The 24,467-nt window shown below is 40.6% G+C and overlaps 1 protein-coding gene across 1 annotated transcript in view; it reads left to right on the forward strand.

Moving 5' to 3' along the window:
* Positions 1–1,235: 1,235 nt before the first annotated feature.
* The window catches only part of irag1 (inositol 1,4,5-triphosphate receptor associated 1), a 159,838-nt gene continuing 136,606 nt past the window's right edge, over positions 1,236–24,467 (forward strand). The window contains exon 1 of the mRNA XM_043705685.2: positions 1,236–1,386. Within this exon, the coding sequence (XP_043561620.2) occupies positions 1,240–1,386 (147 nt within the window). The 5' untranslated portion in view covers positions 1,236–1,239. The remainder of the gene's footprint in view (positions 1,387–24,467) is intronic.

Genomic DNA, 24,467 nt, shown 5'->3' on the forward strand with positions numbered 1-24,467 from the left:
AGGTAGTTTTACAGAAGCTTCATTAGTATGATTCATGAGATGCAGGAGTTGCCTGAGGAGGTTAACTAGGTTGGTCCTATATTCATTGCAATTTAGAAGAACACAAGTTGAGTGTATTGAAAAGTTAGGTTCTGGGGTGCTAGATGAGGTAGATGGTTGGGGGATGGTTCTCCTCCTGGACAGATCTAGGACTAGGGAGCACTGATTCAGGACAAGTTGTCTCCCATTTAAAATGGAGATGAGGTGAATTTTATTCTTCGGTGGTTCATTCATTTTCAGAATTCCCTAACTCAGAGAATAGTTAGGTCTAGGTGATCGAATATATTCAAAGCTGGGTAAGACAGACTTCTCAACTACAAGGGTCTCAATGGTTATGGTAGACAGAAAGCTCCATGCTCAGATTGACCACCATCTTATGGAATAGCAGAGGTTGAGGGCTGAACGGCCAACTCCTATTCCTATTTCTTATGATCTTATATTCAGTGACTACACTTAAAAAGTACCTTATTAGCTGTAAATCTCACTGTAGCATCTTGAGCTTGTGAAATATACTTATAGAAGTGCTGATATTTTGTTATTCATGTGCATTGTGATGTTAGAAATATTGCTGCTTTTCTCAGGATAAGAGAGTTGGAACTTCAGAAGATTCTCAGAGAAGAGGCTGAAGAAAGAGCTGCTAATGCAATTCAAAGTGCAGAGGAAGCAAAGGCCAAGGTAAAGGAAGCCATTACAGCCAGAACCCTTGAAAGCAAGAAAGTTAAAAAAGCATTGGAAGACATGGCTGCAGCTGATGAAGAGTTAACCAGGGCTAAAACTGCTGCCGTGGAAACTGAAGGAAAGTTACTAGAGTCCAACAAAACAATAGCTGAGATGAAAGAAAAATTATCTTCATCAGAGTTTGCATTGTTTCAGCTCCAGCAGAAAGTCAGTGAGGACAATGAAAGGACAAAAGAAGCTAAGGAGAAGATGGTGTTGGCCTTGGAAATAGCAGACAAGAGAGTGAAGGCCTTTGAGGTAAAGACCCGAGAGTTGGAGAAGAAGATAGAGGAGGCCGAGCAAGCAGTGGCTGTTGCTGAAATGAAAGCCGCAGCAGAAGAAGAAAGAGCCACTGGGTTCCTGGCAGAGCTGGAAAGGTTCAAAGAGGAAACTGAGATGGTGAAGGAACATGCCAGGGAGACCCTGCTGGAATCCTCTAAGAAAATGTCTGCAATGGAAGATAGAGTAGCCGAGATTACAGAGATGTTGGCTGCAGTACAACATAAGGCTTCGTCAGCTCAGCATAGAGCAGTAATGGCAGAAAAAAGACTATTGGCTATCTTGGCCAGTGCAAAAAGGGCTGTGAGAAAAAAGAATTTTGCAGCAGGAAATGCAGCTATAGGAATTCAGGTAAGAACCATGGTTTCTGACTCTATTCTTCTAGAGATTTACTAAATCTGTCCAATCCTTATTAAGTTGTGGATGCTGGGAATCAATGGTTCTTTCAAGACTGATAATGAGCGATTTTTAGCTGGGTAAGGTTACCAAGGCATATGGAGCAAAGGTAGGAGAATGAAATTCTATTACAGATCAATTACCTAATTGAATAGGAAGCAGTTTTGACAGATTAGCTCAGTCTGCTTTCTAATATAGCTAATGTATTTTCACATAGGTTATATCCTTGCGTTGTTTTTCTGAATTCTGTTCTGACATTGTAGGGTGCTTTATAGATGTGTTAGTGAAAGTCCTTGTCAGCTGGAAAATTTGTGCCCTGTCGAGTTTATCGATTGTGATTTTAACTTGTAGAATCTGATTAGTCTCCAGGTCGAATTTCCAATAAAAATGAAAACATTGTTGTAAGCAAAACACTGAGTCAATGGGTTCTACATGCACTAGATCTGATTTGTTGGTTGTGGACTCGCTTAACTCTATCACTTGCCACTGTTTGGCACCACACGTAATTCTGTTCTGCAGCTTCACAAGATTGACACCTCATTTATAAGTATGCCTGGTGCTGCTCCTGAAATGTCCTCCTTCATTGAACCCAGGTCTATCTCCTGGCTTGATGGTAATGGTAGAGTGGAGGACGCTGAGCACATGATTTTGGAATACAATTCTGCTGCTGCTGCTGGCCCACATTAGTCTTGAGTTGCTAGATCTATTCAAAGTCTATCCCATTTAGCACAGTGGTAATCCCATGTGACGTCATCTCAATTTAAAGATGAGACTTTGTCGCCACAAGAACTGTGGTCACTCTTACTGATACTTTCATGGGCAGATGCACCTGCAGCAAGCACATTAGTGAGTATAAAGTCACCAATGTTCTCCCCTTTTGTTTGCTCAATCACCACCTGCCACAGGGCAAAAGTGAGGACTGCAGATGCTGGAGATCAGAGTCAAGATTAGAGTGGTGCTGGAAAAGTACAGCAGGTCAGGCGGCAGCATCCGAGGAGCAGGAAAATTGATGTTTCGGGCAGGAGCACTTCATCAGAAATTGTGCTTTTCCAGCACCACTCTAATCTTGACCACCTACCACAAACTGAACCTAGTAACTATATCCTTTAGGACTCGACCAACGCGGTCAGGAGTGTTGCTGCTCAACCACTTATGGTGATGGAGATTGACACCTCCTACCCAGAGTACATTTTGTGCCCTTTACACCCTCAGTGCATCCTCCAAGTGTATTCATCATGGAAGAACACTGATTCATAGGGGAGGGAAGAAGGGTGGGTATGTGGTTATCAGCAGGAGGTTTCCTTGCCTATGGTTGACCTGATGCCATGGGATCCAATCAACGTTGAGGATTCCTAGGGCAACTTCATGTTGTCTGTATATCACTGAATCTTCTGCTGGTTGGTCCTGCTTGTGGAACAGGCAGAGGCCACTCATCTCTTTGAGACACAGCCATCATTCAAATCAGATATGTGCCTCAGTTTCATTTACCCTCATTGATTCCATATCCCCCAAAATTAGTCAAAAATCCAACAATCCCAGTCTTGGATGTTCCAGTTGATTCACAGTCACTACAACCTTTTGTTTGCTGGGGAGATAACATTGCAGATTTCCACTGCCCTCTTTGTAAAAAAAAATGCTTATTAACATCACACCTGAACAGTCTAGCTCTAACAATAAGATTATGCCCTCTTTATAAAGATCTTCTCTCCCACGAGATGAAGTGGAATCCATTGAATCCCTACAGTGTAGAAACAGGTCAATCAGCCCAAGTCCACACTGACCCTCCGAAGAGTAACCCACCCCCATAACACACTACATTTACCCCGACTAATGCACCTAACCCATATATGCCTGAACACTATGGGCAGTTTAGCATGACCAGTTCACCTAACCTGCACATCTTTGGATTGTGGGAGGAAACCGGAGAACCCAGGGGAAACCCACACAGACACGGGGTGAATGTGCAAACTCCACACAGACAGTTCCTTGAGGCTGGAATTGAACCCAGGTCTCTGGTGCTGTGAGGGAGCAGTGCTAGCCATTGAGCTACTGTGTTTCCATCAAGTAGTTTCCATCAATCCTGTTAAGTCCCTTATCCAACCTTGAAATGGATCACCAATCAATCTTCTAGGGATTAGAATCTCAAGGGATTCTAATCTAAATTTATGCAACATCCCTGTACACTTTAACCCTTCTAGCCCTAATACAATACTAGTGAATCTATGCTATACTAGGCTGACACTCCCAGTGCAGAACTGATGCACTGTTGGAGGTGCCATCTTTCAGTTATCATGATATTATCTGTCCTCTCAAGTGACTGTTAGCGATACTTGGACCTTAATTTGAAGAACACAACGGACATATCCTTAATGTCCTGGGCAAGTATTTATTCCTCAGATAATATCACAAATCAAATGGATTATCTGGTCATTATCCTATTCCTCTAGGTGAAATCTTGTGGTGTGCAAATTAACAATTACTGTGCTTCAAAAGTACTTCATTTGCTTTAATATGTTTAGGGATTTCCTGAGGTAGAGAAAGATTGCATATAAATTAAACTCTTTTAAAATTAGTAAGTCGAGGAGCAAATGTACTGTAACAGATCTTCACAATGGTCTAACAATGTATCATATTTGCATAATTTTAGTTAAGACCAGCGTGAATATTGGGTAACATTTACTACGTTCCAGCTAAATAACAGTAATAGTAAACTTATATTAGGGCTTCCCAGAATGGGGAGGGGGTTGTTGGATTCATTGAAATTTTGGGGTCATGGGGAATGAGCTGAGAGGCAGCAATGTCTACTGAGTAGCTTTGCCTCTTCACCACACTCTCACGGGTCTTCTGACCCCTGTCCCTTCTCTAATAAGTCTTCACCACTGTCATACCAACTCCCCTTCCCCGCCCAATCTCACAGAGGGGTCATGGCAATTTTCAAATGTTGAAATGGGGTTGCAGTGGGAAAATGTTTAGAAAACACAGCCTTGTAATAACATTCACTATTATATAAACAATAATTTAATGTTCTGGGATTTTTTTTTAAAAGAAGCTTGTGTATAATGACGCTATGTTTCCTGTTTGCTTTTAACATTTTAAGTGCAGTCTAAAATGTTATGAAGAGGATTAAGTTAAAATACGTATACAGCAAGACTAACTAAGACAATCCTATTTTTGGAACAGAATGTGCTCCATCGCAGTCCCTCAGGAAATTTTCTCAGGGTTCTTCTACCATAGTTGTGGAACCACCACACCGCCCTGCTAAATTATCCTGTTTGAGTGGTGACCGCCACGCCCCCCAAGTGCAGTTGGAGATCGGTCTTAAATTGTTGACATTTCCGGAACAAAATCTAAAAAAAAAATAATTCTGTCTGCTTTAGCATCCCTAGTTTTAAATTCTCTATCAGTGGTAGTTGTGCCATCAGGAGCCTTAAGTAATGCCTTCCCTAAGTTCTTAATATTCTAGCTCCCTACCTTGCTGTCCTGTCTTAAGTCCTTAAAATCTACCTCTTTGGTAAAGATTTTAGCCAGCTGTCCTGATATTTCATTTAATGAATAAGTAACAATGTTTTGGAAGAAAATGCTCTTGTTAAATACTTAAGAGATATATTGCTCCATTAAGGACACTCTATAAATGAAGGCACTTCATATATACAAATATTGTTGTTTAATTATTCCAGATGCTAAAGGTATTAAGGTATATGGTACTAAGGTGAGTAAATTGAGATAATATATGATCATCTATAATTGTTTGAGTGTTAAAGTATGTGAGAGAGTGTTAAAGTATGACTTCCTCCTGTTATGATTTCTGATATATGAAGCTTTCAATGACAATACTAGAACTAAGACATTATATCTATCAGGAATGATTCAACAGGCTAGGGCTGTAGAAAAGAGAAGACTGGGGACTGACCTCATTAAGATTAAGAGCTCATTAAGATTACATAAAGGGGAAATGTAGTGAAAGTTTTTCATCTTGCACTCATCAGGACTGACTTAAGAAACAAAATTTTCGAAGGGGAACATCAATTTATACACCATGAGAAGAAGGTGCTGAATGATTGGACCATGTTGGCAAGGAGATACAACAGGGACTATTAACTGTTAATCTTAATTGGATAAAAAAAAACTCAGACAAGATAGGTAGACTCTGATTGATCAAGGCACTCCCATAGGGAATACAGCAGGAATTGCCAACCAAAAACCTTTTTCTGAGTTGAATTTTTCCTTCAACAAACAGGTTTCCATGTGTTGTATGTAGTTTCTAGCACTCACAAGGGAATCACAGTGCAAGGCTGATTGATAATATTAAATTACTCTCCAGGGAACTATTTAGCACAATTAGAATTATTTAGTAAAAGCTGTCCAGTAATAGAATCAAATTTATTTTGGTATATAAATTGCAGTGCCGTGTGATACTAGTTTGTAGGCCATGCACCATAATGACTGGCAGATCATAAACTGCCCCTTGACCATTTGCAGTGAACTGCATGTCAGCAATGTTAAAGCAGTCTGTGATCACAAACATCAGAATACTATGTCCTGCGTTAGATGTAATTCTGCTATTGGACAACAGTTACTAAATAATTCTGACTGATTAGTAAGTTGGGTGTTCCTCAAGATCCGACAAGATTGCACAAACCATCTTCTGGAAGGTGCAAGGTGTCCAATTTAATCCAGAGAGCCTTTTGTGAAACTGAAACCTACCTTTGTAAGGAACAAAAGCTATTAGTCAGGTCTGAGGAAGGGTCACTGGACTTGAAACATTAACTGTGATTTCTCTCCACAGATGCTGCCAGACCTGCTGAGCTTTTCCAGCAGTTTCAGGTTTTGCCTCTGATTTACAGCATCCGCAGTTCTTAAGGTTTTTAAAAGCTATTAGATGTTGACTTTCTTCACCAGGGGTTTCAGAAGATAGTACTACATGTTGAAATGTTGCTGGTAATTCTTGGATCATAGGAATTGGATACTTATCTAATATGATAGGTTTGTTGACTATCTAAGGTCAACACGTAGTTTAAGTTTGCCATTTTTGCATCTTACAATGGCTAAGTTAAAAGTCCATGATGATAAGTTGTTTCCTTCAACAGTAACATCTGTTTCTAGTTGTTTCAACTCCTGTGACACTTGAGAATATCACTTTATTGCTAGTCACTACTACATTCGCACTGTCCTTGCCTGCAGCAAACAAGTAGGCCTTGAATCCCCACATTCGTCAATCCCATGGAAGAAGAGGATCTCTCAGCTAAAGAAGAAAATGTACTGGAATTGATAAGCTTAAACAATTCCCCAGCTTCATCACAAATTGTTGCACTTTATGCCTCAGAATTATGCAGTTTCTATGCCTAACCAGCAGCTTTATTAAGAGTACTTTTAAATTATCTGCGGTCATAGTTGCAGCTTATTGCTTGACTTTAGTTTCCCTTTCTCTGTCATCAATGAGCTGCAACAAAAAAGTAGCTCAATAACGCTTTCTCAAAGCCAGTCAGGTGCAAACAACAAATGTTGGCCTTGCTTACAATGCCACAGATTTTATGCATTTGTTCACAAGATGTGGGTTTTGCTAGCCAGGCCACCATTTATTGCTAATTGTCCTGGAGCAGAATGACTTGCTAGGCCATTTTTGAGGGCAGCTACCAGTCAACTATATTTCTTTGGGCCTGGCCAGGCAGATTTGCTTTACCTAAAGGACATTGTGAGTCTGATGGGTGATTATGACAGTCAACAATGGTTATACAGGATTCATTTTTAATTTTTTTTTGGCTACTTGTGAGCTGCATTGAGTTTCTTTTTGGGAGGGATTTTTTCTGCAAGGTTAGGCAAGATTTCTCATTGTATCTTAATAATTTCTCCTCATTAACTATTTACCCCCTCCGTAAGGTGTATCCTTCATCTGAATCTATTCCCATCATACCATGCACCGTATCTGAAACAACTTACTATATATCACATATCCAGTGAAAGACCAGTACCCCTTGTGCCTGCGCCATATTTGAAAGCTCACAGTGCACCCAAACAAGTATTAGCAATACAGTGTTTCCCCTCATAGGCGGCATAATGGCACAACAGCCTCAAAGCCACACTGCCCATGGAACATAGCCAGTCTGGATGACTGTCTCATATTACAATCCCATTCTCTCAAACCTGTAGCTGCTTAACCACAATACCACCACACTTTAAATGTCCATATCTTAATCCTGTCCGAGCACCCGACCTGATTCACCAATACTCTGTCCAAGTGCCCACTGTAGACCCTCGTCTTGTATTATCTAGTTGAGGAATGTCACATATATACAGTCAATCATATAATTCCAATGATGAATTTTTATTTACAGCCATCAAAAGGGAATGCAAACAAAACCAATTGAGGCTTCAGTTCATTTGCACAATACAAAATGCTGACATTAGGAGCAATGATGATCTTTTGCACCCAGCTACCAATTACTGGAACATATGCCAATCAGGTACTGGCTGGTATGTAGTACCTGATGCAGCTGAGCTCTGCCTTGGGCAAGGAAGAAAGATTCCTCTTCCGAATGTACTGGTACTCATCTTTGAGCAGTTGCCCAGCAACTAGCACATTGCCTCGATGCCTTCTCCATCATCCGCGAGGATGATGCAGCACTTTGTCTGGAATATAATGAAGGCACCCTCCCGCTCCCTCACCACTGTCACCACCACCATCAAAGCCCTGATTGAAACATGAGCAGCATTGGAGCTGTGCTTCGCATTGGGTGTTGCACAATGGTTTCAGGAGTCATGGTTGCAGTGGTTCCTTTGTTCCCCGGTATCCAGCCTTGTAAGGTACCTGAACCATCCAAAGCACCAAGTACTGTACATGATCATGCTTCACGATGTAGAAGTTGTGACTACTGCCAGGATAGCAGGCACACATGTCCAGGAAGTGGTAATGGTGATCACAGATCAGCAGGATATTAATTGAATGGAAACCTTCCAACTGATTCACTTTGCATGATGCAGTCCCCTCAGTGTCACACGTGGGCACCCTGTACCTGTGGGAAGTAAGCGATGTGCCGAAATTGTCCTGCTTGGGATACAGTATTGACCTCATCATTGTGAAACAAAATTAACTGGTGTGACTGTGCACAGTTGACATCAGTCATTTTCTTGACGCATTTGTTGGTGTAAAACTGAGAGAACCCATACAGATAGGAAGGAACCAGTTGCATAGAAGTTTTAAGCAGCAATCAATTTTCACAGCCACCGGGTTGGGATGGTCTCCCACTCCAGCAAGTAATCTGTGCGGAGAGGCGGGCCATATGTACAAGGCCTGCCCAAGACGAGGGGCCGCCACCTACGTACAGATGGCCGAAGATGGCAACATGAGCCGTGGACCGCCTAAGACCAGCAAGGTACCACAAAACAGCACGGGAACGGTGTCTGGAGGCACCCAGAAGGAAGGGCAGGCTGTAGCGGAGCAGATGGCAGACAGCAGGGAGATGCAGCAGCCGATCCAAGCTCCTTCAAGACAGACGGAGGAAATGGAAGAGGAGGGATCAAAGGAGGCAGAGGATTGGATTACTGTCAAAAGCAGGAAGAGGAAACCTCCCAAAGCCACCCAGCGAAGGGGGAAGCGACACCTGCACGACGAGGATACAGGCAGCTCTTCCGACGGTGAGGACGGGTGCAAGGAGGGTTGTCACCAGAGGAAGAGACAGAGCGCCGTGGGGAAAAAGGAGCGCAGCACCACCCAAGCAGGAAAAGACGATCCCTCTGAGGGCATGGGTAAAGGCCTCCCCCCACCCGGTGAGAACCAAGAGGTACCCACCGGCCCACAGTTCCAGGTAACTAGGAGCAGCGGTCCTGTGACAGCCCCGCTGTCAGATGGAGAACTGGATGGTGCGGACCCTGAGCCCGACCCAAAGACACCAGAGCGGGGAAATGGCTCCAGTGTGGAGCCGGACAGCTACCTCAGCCCTGGGAGGGTCCAGCAGTTTGCCATCACCACGGGGATGCACACAGCTACCCCAGAGGGTCAAGACCAGCAGCAAATGGACACTGTTAACCTTGTAAACTGTTAAAATGGGGTTAAAAATTGCCAGCATCAATGTGCGTAGCATCAAATCGGCTACGCGATGTGTTTCTACAATAGCCTTCCTGGCCTACGTTAAAGCCGACGTCAGGGTGGAAATTGTAGTGAAGTGAACTGGGTTAATGAACTGTTCAACCTCCTCATGGGAGCATGAGGTGGCGCCAATACAGTCATCAATGTAAAGGAGGAAAAGGTGGGGAATGGTTCCAGTGTAACTGTGGAAGATGGCCTCTTGAAGATCCTACAAAGAGGCAGGCATGGCTGGAGCTCATGCTAGTGCCCATAGCTACCCCTGAAGGAAGTGGGAGGATTCGAAGGAGAAGTTGTTGAGGTTGAGGACCAGTTCTGCCAATCAAATGAGTGTGTCGGTGGAGGGATACTGGTTGGGCCAATGGGAGAGGAAGAAACAGAGGGCTTGGAGGCCTTCACACATCACTCAGAGCCCTATCAGTTTCCACCACCATCCCCCATCGCAATTCGGCTATCCTTTAATTCCAGATTTTTAGTGAATTCGAATTTCACCATCTGCCATTGATGGGATTCAAACCCATGTCCCTAGAATAGTGGAACTGGTGTTCTGAATTACTAGTGCAGTGACATTAGTATTATGGCACCACCTCCCACTAACAGAACACAGAAGAGAGAAGAGTCAACAGACAAACATCACCAAACACCGAGCAATTGTATACTGCAGACTGTAAGTTTGAGACAGAGATGAAATGACATTTGTAGTAAGTGGAGCATGTTGCTCATGTTCATTAGTTTGTCTCTGTCATGGGGAGGGACAGTATTGTATTGTGGGAGAGTGGTACATTCATAATTCTATAGTTCCCATGCACTTTACTATTGCTATTGCCGGAATTCAGCAGTTACATTATTTGTTTAACATGAAGGATATTGTGCAGGGGCCTATCTTTAGATGGTACTGTGGTTTTGCCGTAGTGAAGTATTTTAACTGGAACATAACTTTGTATTCCTTGGATTGGATTCAAAGTTTAAAATGAGTGACATTTTTGATCTTTTTCCTGATCTCATCTGTTCATATTTGTTTTCCTGATGGTTAAGCTTGACCACAGCTGGAGTATTGTATACAGTTCTGGACTGCCAATTATAGGAAGGGTATTAGACCCAAGAAAGAGGGGCAGATTGACTTGTACTGAGAGCATGATATTTATAAAGAGAGTATTTGAGTATTCAATCCTGCTTGACATTGAAATATTAAATAAAATGCACTATATTGGAGTCCTAGCTACACTTTCCCGATTCTGGCCTTCTGAGCAACTCCACTTCTAGTGTGATGCCTTCAGCTGCCTAATCTTTGAAAATCTTCAGTTTCTAATCTTTGAAAATCTCTTCCCAAACTTCTCTGACTCTCCGTCTATCTCTCCTCCTCTGGTACACTCCTAAAACCCTACCTTTTTGACTAAATGTTTAGTCATCATATGGTTCACGGTGAAATTTTGTTTGATAGCACACCCATGAATGGAATGTTTCACTATATTCAAAGTGGTTTATTTTTACAAATTGCTGTGGTTTTTGTCCCACTGTTAACTGCCATTCAGTTATAAGAAACAGATTTGAAATAAGGTAACTGATATTTGATCTAATTCTAGTATGGATTCTTCGGATTTTAATGCAAGCTCAGGTCAGACGCCTTAGTAAATGTTAAGCTTTATTAATTATTCCTATTGTTAGAACCAAGTTGGGGGTTGAATCTCCTTCCCTCTTCAGTCACCTGTTGAAACAAAGATTCAAGTTCTCTTTAACATGCAACTATACAGCGTTTTCTTGAGCTACGAGCCAGTTTATTCCCTGCTATTGTGCATATAGAGTTTATTCTCTCACTTTCATTCACACCAGTGTTCGCATTTAATGGATCATCCTCCACTGTTTCCACCACCTTCAGCAGGATGCCACCACTAAACACATCTTGCTCTCGTCTCCACTTCAACGATTCATGGGGACTGTTCCCTCTGTCATTCCTTGGTCCATTTCTCCATCACTCCAAACACTTCCTCACTCCCCCATGGCACCTTTGCAGACAATGGTAGAAGGTCCTTCTCTCTCCTCACTGTACAGGGTCCCAGATACATCTTCCAAGTGAAGCATCATTTTGCTTGTACCTTTTTCAATCTAGTCTACTGTAATCATGACTGACAATGTGATTTTCTTTACCTTGGTGAGGTCAACTGCATTCTGGATGATTGCTTTGTGAAAAATCTCCACTGTGTCTTTAAGAATGACTCCAACTGTCTACTCTTGCTAACATTTCCATCTTTGACCTGTATTAATACAAAGCTTAATGTGAGCTGGAGGAACAATACCTAATATTCCACTTAAGCATTTTACAACCTCTTGGACTCAACACTGAGTCGAACAACTTAAGAACATGATCAAAATTCTCCATTTTGATTACAATCGCTCCACCTTTGCCCTGGCTGTGCCTTGATCATATCTTCCTGGTTTTTCACTCATCAGATCAAACATATTTCTTATCTTCCACACCTACCATTGACATTTCTTTCACATCTCTATCCCTTTTTTACCACTAGTAACACTTCCTTTGTCTTTTGCTCTGGGCATCTACCTTCTCTGTTTTACTCACTCCTCCTTCCTCTTTGTCAACAGCATAAAAACCATTCTTTTTGAGCCCCCTTGAGAATTCATATCAGACTTGAAACCTTAACTCAAATCTCTTTCCATGATATTGCCAAACCTGCTGAGTTTCTCCAACGCCTTTCTGTTTTTATCACAATATTTTGCTTTTATTACAGGAAATACAGTTGTTTGGAATCGAGTGCATATGTGAGATAGAGTCTTCTCGTGAAGTGGACTGACAGACTGGGGCAAAATTCTTCCAATTTTAAAATCGTGAATTCTATCCTTATCTTATGAGTTATGTGACAGAATCTTATTTTCTATATTTTTAATGGTGTCTTTCAGTGCAAACTTGACACTTGTCATGGTGTTATTGTCCTCCTACCAGTTCATACCGGCAGTGACCATCAAACGTCACCATAAGAATTTATAATAAATGAAGTTGCCTGGATGTGTATGCAGATTTTAAAATAAATTATTGGTACATTAATTTTATATTGAAAGAAGCGGAGGAAATTGTTTTTATGATGATTTAAGGGAAAAATAAGGATGATCTGAGAAAAAAAGATCAAAATCTACTTTGGCTCTTGCAGCTGTGACCTTTTTGCCATTGAGAAATCTTTCCATGAGATGGCTTAATGCAAACAACTCACTGTTACTTCAGGATAAGGGAATAATGATACATTTGCTTTGACTTTTTAAATCATCCTTCGTTTGTAGACTGAATACCCCCTAGTTGGTGTTAGAGGGTATACCTTGTAATTATAGTATTGGGGACTATTTATCTTTGGAATATTTTTCCTTTAAGGATGTAATTCATTTCTTTACTAATAATAGAGTCAATGGGCTGTAGTTTCCATCATTTCACAGATGTTATGATGCAGGAAGAGGCTATATGCCCCATCTTAATAAATTAGTTGTTCACGTGAATGTTATGACTTAGTGACATACTCCTGCCTTTTCCTTGTAACCTTCTCCTGCTTTTTCCTTGTAACCCTGCACATTGTTTCTATATTCAGGCAATCATCTAATGCCCTCATTGAACCTTCTTCTACCATGCTTCCAGATGCTAACCACTCACCATGTGAAATAGGTTTCTCTTACATTATATTTACTATTTTTGTAAATTGCCCTTTTATTTCTTTGCCCTTTCATTCTTAATCATTTTATAATTGGGAACAATTTTCTCCGGGACACACGCACCCAACAGCCCCACCGCCTGGTGGTCGACCACTTCAACTCCCTCTTCCCACTCCACCAAGGGCATGCAAGTTTTGGGCCTCATTCACTGCCAAATCCAAGCCACCCGATGCCTGACGGAAAAATGCCTCACCTTCCACTTTGGAACCCACCAACCACACAACATCAATGTCGAATTGCCAGTTTCCTCATCTCCCCTCTCCCACCCTATTCCAGATCCAACTCTCTAACTCAGCATTGCCCTCTTGAACTGTCCTACCTGTCCATCTTCCTTCCCACCTATCACTCTGACCTAACACCATCACCCCACCCTCCACTTTCATGTACCTATCGCCTTCAAATTACCTTCTCCCTAGCCTCAGCCCCCTCCCATTTATCTCTCAGCCCCCTTGAGCCCCCCACATTCCTGATGAAGGGTTAATGCCCGAAAACGTCCACTTTCTTGCTCTTCAGATGATGCCACACTTTCTGACAACAATTTTCTCCAAATCAATTCAGTTGAAGCCTCTCATGATTTTGAACATTTCTATCAAGTCTCCTCTTAGCCTTCTCTTCTCCAAGGAAAACAGTCCCAACTTGTATAGTCCATCTTCATAACTAAAGTTCTCATTCCTTTAATCATTTCTCATAAACTTCTACTGCACTCTTTCCAATGAATTCACATCCTTGTTGAAGTATGGAGCCCAGAACTATACTGCAGACTAACTACTGTCGTTTACAGATTCACCATACCTCCATGCTGTTGTACACTCTACCTCTATAAATCAAGGCTAGGATGCAGAATCCTTTATTAACTGCACACTGCCAAATTTAATGACTTGTGCATGTATATACCCAGGGACCTCTGTTGCTGCACAGCCTTTAAACTAGTTGCCTTTCTTTTTATTTTTTTTCTCCTTGTTCTTTCAACCAAAATACATCACCTCACACTTCTCTGCATTGAACCTCATCTGCATGTTCCACCAAATTGCCAATATCCTTCTAAAGTTCCACACTGTTGTCCTCACAGTTTAAAACACTTCCAAGTTATGTATCATTCACCATCTGTATTGCTCCCTGTACGACATGGTCTAGATCAGTAATACATATCAGGACATGGAAGACTCACAGAACTGACCTCCAGTACGAACTTTCCTCTAGTCCCAATACTCATTAACAACTGCAAGCTGTTTCTTAACACCCCATCAGTTTTGAATCCATATTGCTACTATTTATTTTATTCCATCAGCTCTAACTTTTCTCATAAATCTGCGTGCAGCATCGTACTATATATCTTGTTGGAACACCATGTACACCACATCAACAGCATTGCCCTTATTGATTTTAGCAATTAACCCTTCAAAAAACATGAACAAGTTAGTTAAACGTGACTTTCCTTTTAAAAATCCATAATTTGGCGATGCCAGTGTTGGACTGGGGTGTACAAAGTTAAAAATCACACAACACCAGGTTATAGACCACAACCACCTGATGAAGGAGGAGCGCTCCGAAAGCTAGTGCTTCCAAATAAACGTGTTGGACTATAACCTGGTATTGTGTGATTTTTAACTTTAAAAATCCATGCTGACTCTCCTTAATTAACCTATATTTGCCGATTTAATTATTAATTTTATCCCAAATTATTGTTTCTTGAGGTTGACCCACAACTGAAGGTTATATTGACTGGTCTGTTGCTGGGTTTAACTTTACATTCTTTTTCAAACAAGGCATAATGTTTGCAAACCTCCAGTTCCTGAGTCAAAGGAAGACTGAAGAATTATGGCCAGTGCCTCTGACGTTTCCATATTCAATTCTTTGATAACCCTTGGATGCATCTCACCTGATCTTGGTGACTTGTCACCTTTAAGTACATACAGCGTAGCCGTTACTATCTTATCAATTTAGAACCTTTTATACTGATTAAATTTCCTCCTCTTTCACCTTGGCTTGGATAGCATCTGCTTCCTGGCATAGCATTAAAAAAAATCAAAGAACTGCAGATGCTGGAAACCAGAAACAAAAACAGAAATTGCTGGAGAAACTCAGCAAGTCTGGTAGCAAAGTACTTCTTTAAATATTCAACCTATCTCCTGCATCCATGTGTACATCTTTTTTGGTCCCTAATCAGCCTTTCTCTTTCTTTTGCCATCTTTTTATTATTTATGTGCATGAAGAAAATTTTGAGATTCCATTTTTTTCAGCCAACAATTGTTTTTCATATTCCCTCTTTACTACTCTATTTGTTTGTTCAACACCCTATGATCTTTCTATATTCAGCTTGACTCTCAATTATATTTTGTACCTGACCCCTGACATGGACACACTTTCTGTTCTTAACGTTAACTCCAGTGATCTCTGGAATCGTTTATTCTACCTTTCCGTTTCAGAGGAATATACTTTGACTGTGCCAAATTTTTGGCTCCAATCTATCTGGCCCAGTTCTTGTCCCAGTGAATTGTACTGTCTTCCAGTTTACTATTCTTACTCTGCATTGTTTATTGTTCTTTTCCACAAGATCACCATTCCCTAAGTATTCCTGACTTGACAAACCTCATGCCCAAGAACCAGATTGAGAAGTGCTTCTTCTGTCATTAGATGGACACTTACAACTTTAAACAAACTCCTGAATTCTCTCTGGGAACATTTGCCCCTCTCTTCCTTTTATCTACATTTTGGTGGATTAAAGTGCCCATTACAATTATTTTATAATGTTTTAGACTCTCTGTAATTTCCTTGCAAATTTATCCTCTACATCCTTCTCACTAGACAATGGCCTATTGTCTACACTTTCCTAGACAAATCGATTCTGTCCTTTACTCCTCTGGTACACCATCTTTCTTTATATTCATATGTTCTCCTTAACCAATAGCACCAGCCCTCTTCCATTTCCTTTTCCTTTCCTGTCTTAGCTGAAAATATTTTATCAGGAATACTTAACAACCAGTCTTGCTTTTTCTTAACCCACCTCTCTGTTTTTTCCATATCATCATCATTTCATTAGGCAACATCAAATCCCTAACTCACGTATTCTATGCGTTCACATATTACTGTAACCCTGATTTAAAAGTTTTAATTTATCCCTCATTCCAATTTCAACTATTAACTTACTATTCTTTATTCTAGTGCTATCTTTCTCTTCCAATATTTAGTGGACTCCAGTCTTCTTTATGATATTCTCTGTTTGTTCCCACAGCCCTACTAATTTTACCCTCAACCCACTCCACCAGCTCTAGTGAAATGCTACACAAGAAACTCAGCTGCAGTCCTTTTCAGGCACAATTAATCCAGCTTGTACAAATGCTATCTTTCTGCATCATCTTTCCAGTCGCACCATTTATCTGTCTTTTCCTCTTATTTATAAACTTACTTGCATGTGGCACTGCGAATAATATGATTAGTACTGCTTTCAAGGTCCTGATTGCTAATTTTCTAACTAGCTCTTGACATTCTGACTGCAGGACCACATCCACATTCCCTATGTATGTTATTGGTGCCAATGTGGACCATGACCTCTGGCTGACCACCCTCTCCTAGAAGTCATTGTGGCATCCTTACGTCAGCATCAGAGAAACGATATACCACCCTGGAGTCACACCTATGGCTGCAGAAATCCCTGTGTTCTCCAAAATAACAAGTCCCCTATCATTACTGCTGTTCCATTTCTTCTTTCTATCCTGTACAGCTGAGCTACGCACTGTACCGCAGGGCTGGTTCTTCCTTCACTTCTTTGACAACCTCACCAGTGTGCAGAATGGAAAATCAATTATTGAGCAAATTGTCGCAGAGGATCAGCCTGGATTCCTTGGACAGGCTGCAGTGACCCATTCCCTATTTGCCTCTTTACTCCTACCCAGTGTTGTGGAACCACCCTAAATGTGCTATCCACATAGTCCTATGCCTCACAGATGCTCCACAGTGATTCCAACCCAAGATGGTGACAATTCATGCACATTTGCTTGCATAGGTCTTGTGAAGTGTCCACAAATTCCCACATGCCAGAGGATGGGCATTGTGTGTGACCAAGCTATCTTGCTATACCTTAAATTTAGCTTTGGATTATTTATTATAAACTGGAAATTAGAGAGTAGAAAGTAGAATTTCTCACCATTCAGCTCTTTCTCTTGTGCCTATAAATTGGCCTTACTTCCACTCCTATGTCTATGTCTTAATACTGAAGGGTAAGAGTAAAAGCCAATTTCTTAAAGGTGGAAAAACCTTTTAGGGAAGTAAAGGAGCACCTGTTCAGTTAAGACTTTCAATTCACCAAATGTTTACCATCTGACTTAACTTCTGGCCCTGAATTAAACAGTAACTTTCAGTTAAATGCTAATTTTAAGTACAACCAAATTTAGATTTTCAGAAAGAGATTAACATTCTCACGATTCACCAAACTCCCAGCACTCTGTTCAAGTTACATTCATTTCTAGGTTGCACTGAAAATTATGTTCTGGATCTGAGGAGTTTATAAGTCTCTGTTACAGGGGAACATATTCAAGCTATCATCTTTAATTAACTGACTACACACAGTGAATAGTTTGTGTATCCTGCTTAGGCCCCTGAAAACAAATGATAACTTTCAGTTAAATGTTAAATATATACAAATTTAGATTTTTAGAAAGACATTAAAATCCCCTCAATTTACTGAAGTCCCATTGCTAGTTGACCTCACTCTTTGATTATTCAGCAATCAGCTTCACCAATTCTGGATTTGAATATTTTTGTCCCAGTATTAATAAATGTGACCATTTCCATGAATCAATAGCCACAGTCCAGGACACCACTGTAATCATTGCGGCAACTGTTTCATCAGTATACAGTTCTGTACTTGGAGACATACTTGAAATATGTGGTCCAGTTCAAGTCACACACCAAAGCTAGCTTACACGCTCTGGAATAATGGCAACAGCTTCACTTCTAAAGGTATTAACAATGACACTGTACATTCACAGACAATGACAGTCTTCCTTTGTTAGACATGATCACTCCCTAGTACTAAGGTGGTTTGCACATAACCTATCACCTGTCAGTCCAAGTATGTTGCCCAAATTCAAGTACCCTGTATACAGTTGTGGCCAAAAAAATGAGGCTGTTCATGAGTGATTTCATGGTGTTCAGTTATATTAACAATTCATTTCCTAATGATTCTGGACAACATACAGCAAAGAAGAAGTTGCATTCTGTTGTAGCTTTCACAACCTCAGGACATTCCAAAGTACGTACAGGTATTTTAGTTAATCAAGAATTTTTGAAGTATAGTTACTGTTGAAATGTGGAGAAGTAGCAGCTAATTTACACAGAGCAAAATTCCACAAATGTCAATGAGCTAAGTGACAGGATAACCTACTCTAGTGATATTGGTTGAGGGAAAATTATTGGGTAAGAGACCAAAATAACTCCTCTGCTCTTCTTTGAAATAGTGTCATGAAATCTTTTACGTCCACCTGAGAGGGCAGGTGGGTCTCAAAAGGTGTAGTAAATCATGTGAGAAGAGATGAATGGAAGGATGGAAATGACCCTCAATGCTTGATCTACCCAGCAATGGTTCAGAAAATTGAATACAATGTTTAGTGACAAATTCTAGTATCACTTATATTAACATTGAGGTACCTGGACTCCAAAGAGGTGAACTACAAGAGACTATTCAAGCTAAGATTGTATGTAAGACAAAATAATAAGACAAAGAAAGCTTCCAAGATATTAAAGGAAATTGATGGAGTAATTAGACAGAAACTATTTCTGTTGTCTGGGGAGTGTAGGATTAGAGAGCATAGTTTAAAAATTATAGTCAGACCTTTCAGGACTGAAAATAGGAAACATTTCAATGCTAAGAGTGGTAGACGTTTGGCAGTCTCTTCCACAAGTGCATATGTTGCTGGATCAATTGTTAATTTTAAATCTGAGATTGACTGTTTTTTTTTGTTAAGCAAAGAGATGTAGGGCTCTGGCAGATATATGGTCATAGAACAGCAAAGATATTATTGAATAATGGGTCAGGCTGTAGAGATTAAATGTCATCCTCCTGTTTCTATTTGCCATATTAAACTCCTCAGAGTTTTATAAAGCTTAATAATTTGTAGAAGCAACCAAACAGATTCTTTCAAAGATGAAGGAAAACATTTTAACACATGGCCTGCTAAAATGATACCAATGTATCTAATCAAATTGAGCACACGTTTAGCGTTCAGATGGAGAATCCACATTCAGTTTACATAGTCACAGATCTGGGAGCAAGACATCTGGGGAGTAAAATTTAGCAAGTGGCTAAGGCCTTCAAATAACAAAGGTAGACAAAGGCACAGGAGTCCGATTTAAAGTTGAGCCTAATTGTACAATTACAAAGCATGTAATCTTTGTACTTTTGATTTTGCTCAAACTTACTTGAACATGAGAAATTTAATTTACTGAAATTATCTTTGTTTTTGATTTGCTAAATATTTTACTTCGGTATGACAATGGCTATATGACAACAGAAGTAATGACAACAGAACATGATAGCTAGATATGATGTGACAAGGAGGAAATACATTCTTGATCTAGTACTTCTGTTAGGTGTATAGATTGAGGACTGTGTTTATTGTAATTTTATACTTGTCTTGTTAATTTTTTTACTTATATTGTTTCCTTGAGATGTGCAAAGACCTACATTTATTGTCAATTCCCTTGAGAAGGTGGTGATGAGCTACTTTCTGGAATAAGAATAGCTTGTTTGGCCATTTCAGAAGATAGTTAAGAGTCAACCACATTGCCATGGGCTTGGACAAGACTGGATAAGGATGGAAGATTTCCTCCCCAAAACAGATTCATAAACCAGATTTTTAAAATGAAATCAGGTAGTTTTATCGTCACCATTATTATTCCACATTTGTTTGATTGATTTTAAATTCCCCAGTGCATACAGTCATACTAGACGGCATAGGTTTAGGGTGAGAGGGGCAAGATATAAAAGAGACCTAATGGGCAACTTTTTCACGCAGAGGGTGGCATGTGTATGGAATGAGCTACCGAGGAAGTGGTGGGGGCTAGTACAATTGCAACATTTAAAAGGCATTTGGATGGGTGTACGAATAGGAGCAGTTTAGAAGGATATGGGCCGGGTGCTGGCACATGATTGGGTTGGGATATCTGGTCGGCATGGACCTGTTGGATTGAAGATTATGTTTCCGTGCTGTACATCTCTATGACTCTATGACTCTATACAGAGATTTAAACTTATCTGTCTGAATCAAGCTTCAGGACTGCTAGTTCAGTAACATAACAAACATGTTACCACACCACTGAATATTACCTTCACCTTTTATATTTTACAAAAGTAAAATCTACTCTTGGTTTAAATGGGAGTATGTTGGAAATTCTGATGAATCATCACTATGTTTTAGGCAATGGAACCTCATCTCTCCGTTGTATCCAATACTCATCATGGCTCAGAAATGCTTCTTGAGAAACAACAAAATTGCTCAGGTTCTGAGGACAGGCGTGTGAATGGTAAGAAAATCAGTAACAACAAAATTCCTTTCAAGGTCAAGCTTCCCAGCATTCTGCAACATTTCCCTGACTTTTCAGCAGAAAACCTTGTATTGTAACAAAAGTGAATGCCTACCTAACTCGACCTTCACGCGCAATTTGTATTTCATAATTTTCTTTATGGGGAGATACTGGTGTTGGACTGGGGTGAACAAAGTCAGAAGTCACACAACACCAGGTTATAGTTCAACTTTCACCTGACGAAGGAGCAGAGGTGGGAAAGTTTGTGATTTCACATAAGCCTGTTGAACTATAACCTGGTGTCATGTGACTTCTGACTTTATAATTTTTTAGTGTGGTTATCAAACAAACCTGGAGCATCATGATAAAGCAGAGGAAAAATTACTTCTGAAGAAATGCAGTGGCCACTTTATTCTGTTGTGTATTAATAAAGTATTTAGACTGATGAGACCAAACAGGCCCTGCAAACATTACACAGTGTAGGTCTCACCTCTGAGTCAAGAGAGGAGGAATCATGGGATCAGATTCCACTCTGGACTTAAGCACTTAATTTGGGCTGACAGTTCAACAGTGGCATTGAGGGAGTGCTGCATTGTTGACGGTGCCATCTTTTGAATTAGCCATTAAACCAAAACCCACTTGTCCTCTCAGATGAATATTAAAGATTGCATGGGCACTAATTTGAAGACGTTGAGTTCCCCTCAATGTCCTGATCTATTTATCCCTCCACCAACTTTTGTAAATCAGATCTACTGTTCATTGTCACATTACTGCTTGTGGTTGCTTGTTGTTCCCAGATTTAGCTGCTGAATTTCACACAACAGTGATTTACATTTCCAAATTACTTGGTTGGCTGCAAAGTGCTTTGAGAACTGCTAAGGTTCTGAAAGCTTTCAGATGATACCAAGTTTGGTGGGAGTGTGAACTGTGACAAAGGCGTAGAGGTCTTTCAAAATGATCTGGACAGGTTGGATGAGTGGGCAAATCGGAGGCAGATGCAGTAAAATTTAGATAAATGTGATAAATTCACTTTGGATGCAAAAGCAGGAAGGCAGACTACTACATGAATGGCTGTAAATTGGGAAAGGGGAGTGTGCAGCAGCACTTGGGTGTCCTTGTGCACCAGTTGCTAAAGGTGAGAATGCAGATGCAGCAGGCGGGAAAGAAGGCAATTGGTATATTGGCCTTCATTGCGAGAGGTTTTGCGTACAGGAGCAGGGATGTGTTGTTGTGGTTATACAGGGCCTTGGGGAGACCACACCTAAAATATTGTATGCAGTTTTAGTACCCTTTGCTGAGGAAGGATGCTCTTACTCTTGAAGGAATGCAGCGAAAATTTACCAGGCTGATTCCGGGAATAGCAGGACTGACACATGAGGAGAGATTGGCGAGGTTAGGATTGTTTCCGCTGGAGTTCACACGAGTGAGGGGGGTGGAATCTCATAGAGACTTATAAAATTCCAACAGGACAAGACAAGGTTGTTGCAGGGAGGATGTTCCCGATGGTGGGTGCATCTTAAACCATCTGAGGATTCAGGATGGACCATCTAGGATGGGGATGAGGAGACATTTCTTCACCAAAGCGTGGTGAGCCTGTGGAATTCATTACCACAGGAAGTAGTTGATGCCAAAATATTGAATGTATTCAAGAGGCAGCTAGATATAGCACTTGGGGTGAATGGGATTAAATGTTATGGGGAGAAAGCAGGATCAGGCTATTGTGTTGTGTAATCAACCATGAATGGCCTCCTTCTGCTCCTATCTTCTATGTTTCTATGAAAGGTGCGATATTAGTGAAAGGTCTTTTTATGAATTTTTCACAATGAATGTGAATGACACTAACATTTAAATTTTAAATCTGTCTCCCATTGCCCTAGCAACACTGGGCAATTTGCTTTAGTCTGCCTCTGCGTGTTGCAATAATTGCACAACAAGATTGAAAAATGGATTGGTAGAATAGACTTATCTATGCTGCATTTACTCTACTACGAGGGGAATTTCTTAAAAGGTCAAACAGAGTGGAATTTGGCACGAGTACACCCCAAACTTTTTCTGCCCCTCCTTGATCCCAATGAGAAAAACTTGCATTGTTATATTTTATTTATCGGAACGTGACTGCCCAAGGCACTTCACAAAAGCATTATAAAACAGACAATCAAAAGCTTAGTTGCAGAGATTGGTTTTAAAGGCTGCCTTAAAGGAGGAGAGGTTTTAGGGAGGGAGTTTCAGCGCTTGGGCTCAGGCGATGGAAGGCACAGCCACAAATTAAATAGTGATTAAACTTTAGGATTATGAGAGGCTAGAAGTAGAGGAAATACCCAAAATACATTTGTTTTCCAGTCTGTGTTGGAATTAGGAAATTTTGCTGTATTTTATTTTCTCTGTGTGTTTTGCTGGCATCTTTCAAATGTTACAAGAGTGATGCTTTGAAACATTAGTGCGTCACCTCATCTGTGTGTCTCACTTCAAGTAAATGGATCATCCTTCCAGAAATAACCACATTCAAGAGAAGAAATATCTCTGGCGATTGGGTTAGATGATAGAACATAAAACAGCTGCTGTAAAACGACAACAGATTTCAGAGGATTAAAGAATGCGCCTACAGTTTTAGGTCGTTGAAGATATTGTAAAAGATGAAATCCAGTTTACCTCCATTGCTGCCATCAGCCTGAATGTTCAGAAGTTGATGTTAACATCTGGTGTTACAATCATGAACCAAATCACCAGATTTAAGTTACAGTATGGCTCGGGACAAGTAACTTTTGTTTTAATGTTAGAAAGGAGACTAAGACAATAAAGACACATGATTCCACAGTTTTAAACAAACAGTAAAAATCTTTACTATTCAATGTTAGAACAGTAATACAATCTAAAATTGTAAAATGGGAAATAGAGATCAAACATCCCACAGTACATAGCAAAACCAATCAAGACAGATGCCTCAAATTTCTCAACAATTTCCTCCATCAAATCTCATTAAATATCAAAAGCGATAATAATTTTCTGGACCTGATCTGGTCCTGAACACCCTCAGAAGAGCTGTTCTGTCATGGAGTGCCTCATCGTCTGTTCCACTGGATCCAATTCCCCTCCCCCCCCCCGAGTCGAAAACTGCACTCCATCACTCATTCTTCTCTTGAATGTGGTTATTTCTGGAAGGATGATCCATTTACTTGAAGTGAGACACACAGATGAGGTGACGCATTAATGTTTCAAAGCATCACTCTTGTAACATTTGACAGATGCCAGCAAAATACACAGTGATAATAAGATACAGCAAAATTCCCTAATTCCACACAGACTGGAAAACAAATGTATTTTGGGAATTTCCTCTACTTCTAGCCTCCCATAATCCCAAAGTTTAATCACAATTTAATTTGTGGCTGTGCATTCCATCATCTGAGCCCCAAGCTCAAACTCCCACCCTAAAACCTCTCCTCCTTTAAGGCATCCTCACTAACAGCTAGCTTCACGAAGTTAGAATTATCCCTGGGTTTCTTGCTGAGCTCCAATCTTGCTAAGTGGCATCCAGCAAACATTGCATGTGGGTTTTTAACATCCCTCTTTGCTCTACTGAAGTATTCATGCTAGCATGCTTTGTCTAAGCCCATTATAGGTTCCCCCAGCATTCTAACTCTTTGCCTATAATAATTCTCCGAACTTCTTCCTGGGTTCTGACAGGTAGAGACATCCAACTGCTCTTGACTCCTCACTGAGTCCCCAACAT

This window comes from Chiloscyllium plagiosum, unplaced genomic scaffold, assembly GCF_037043375.1.
Source record: "Chiloscyllium plagiosum isolate Xiang-an unplaced genomic scaffold, Cpla_swu_hap1 HiC_scaffold_18, whole genome shotgun sequence".
NCBI classification, from domain to species: domain Eukaryota; kingdom Metazoa; phylum Chordata; class Chondrichthyes; order Orectolobiformes; family Hemiscylliidae; genus Chiloscyllium; species Chiloscyllium plagiosum.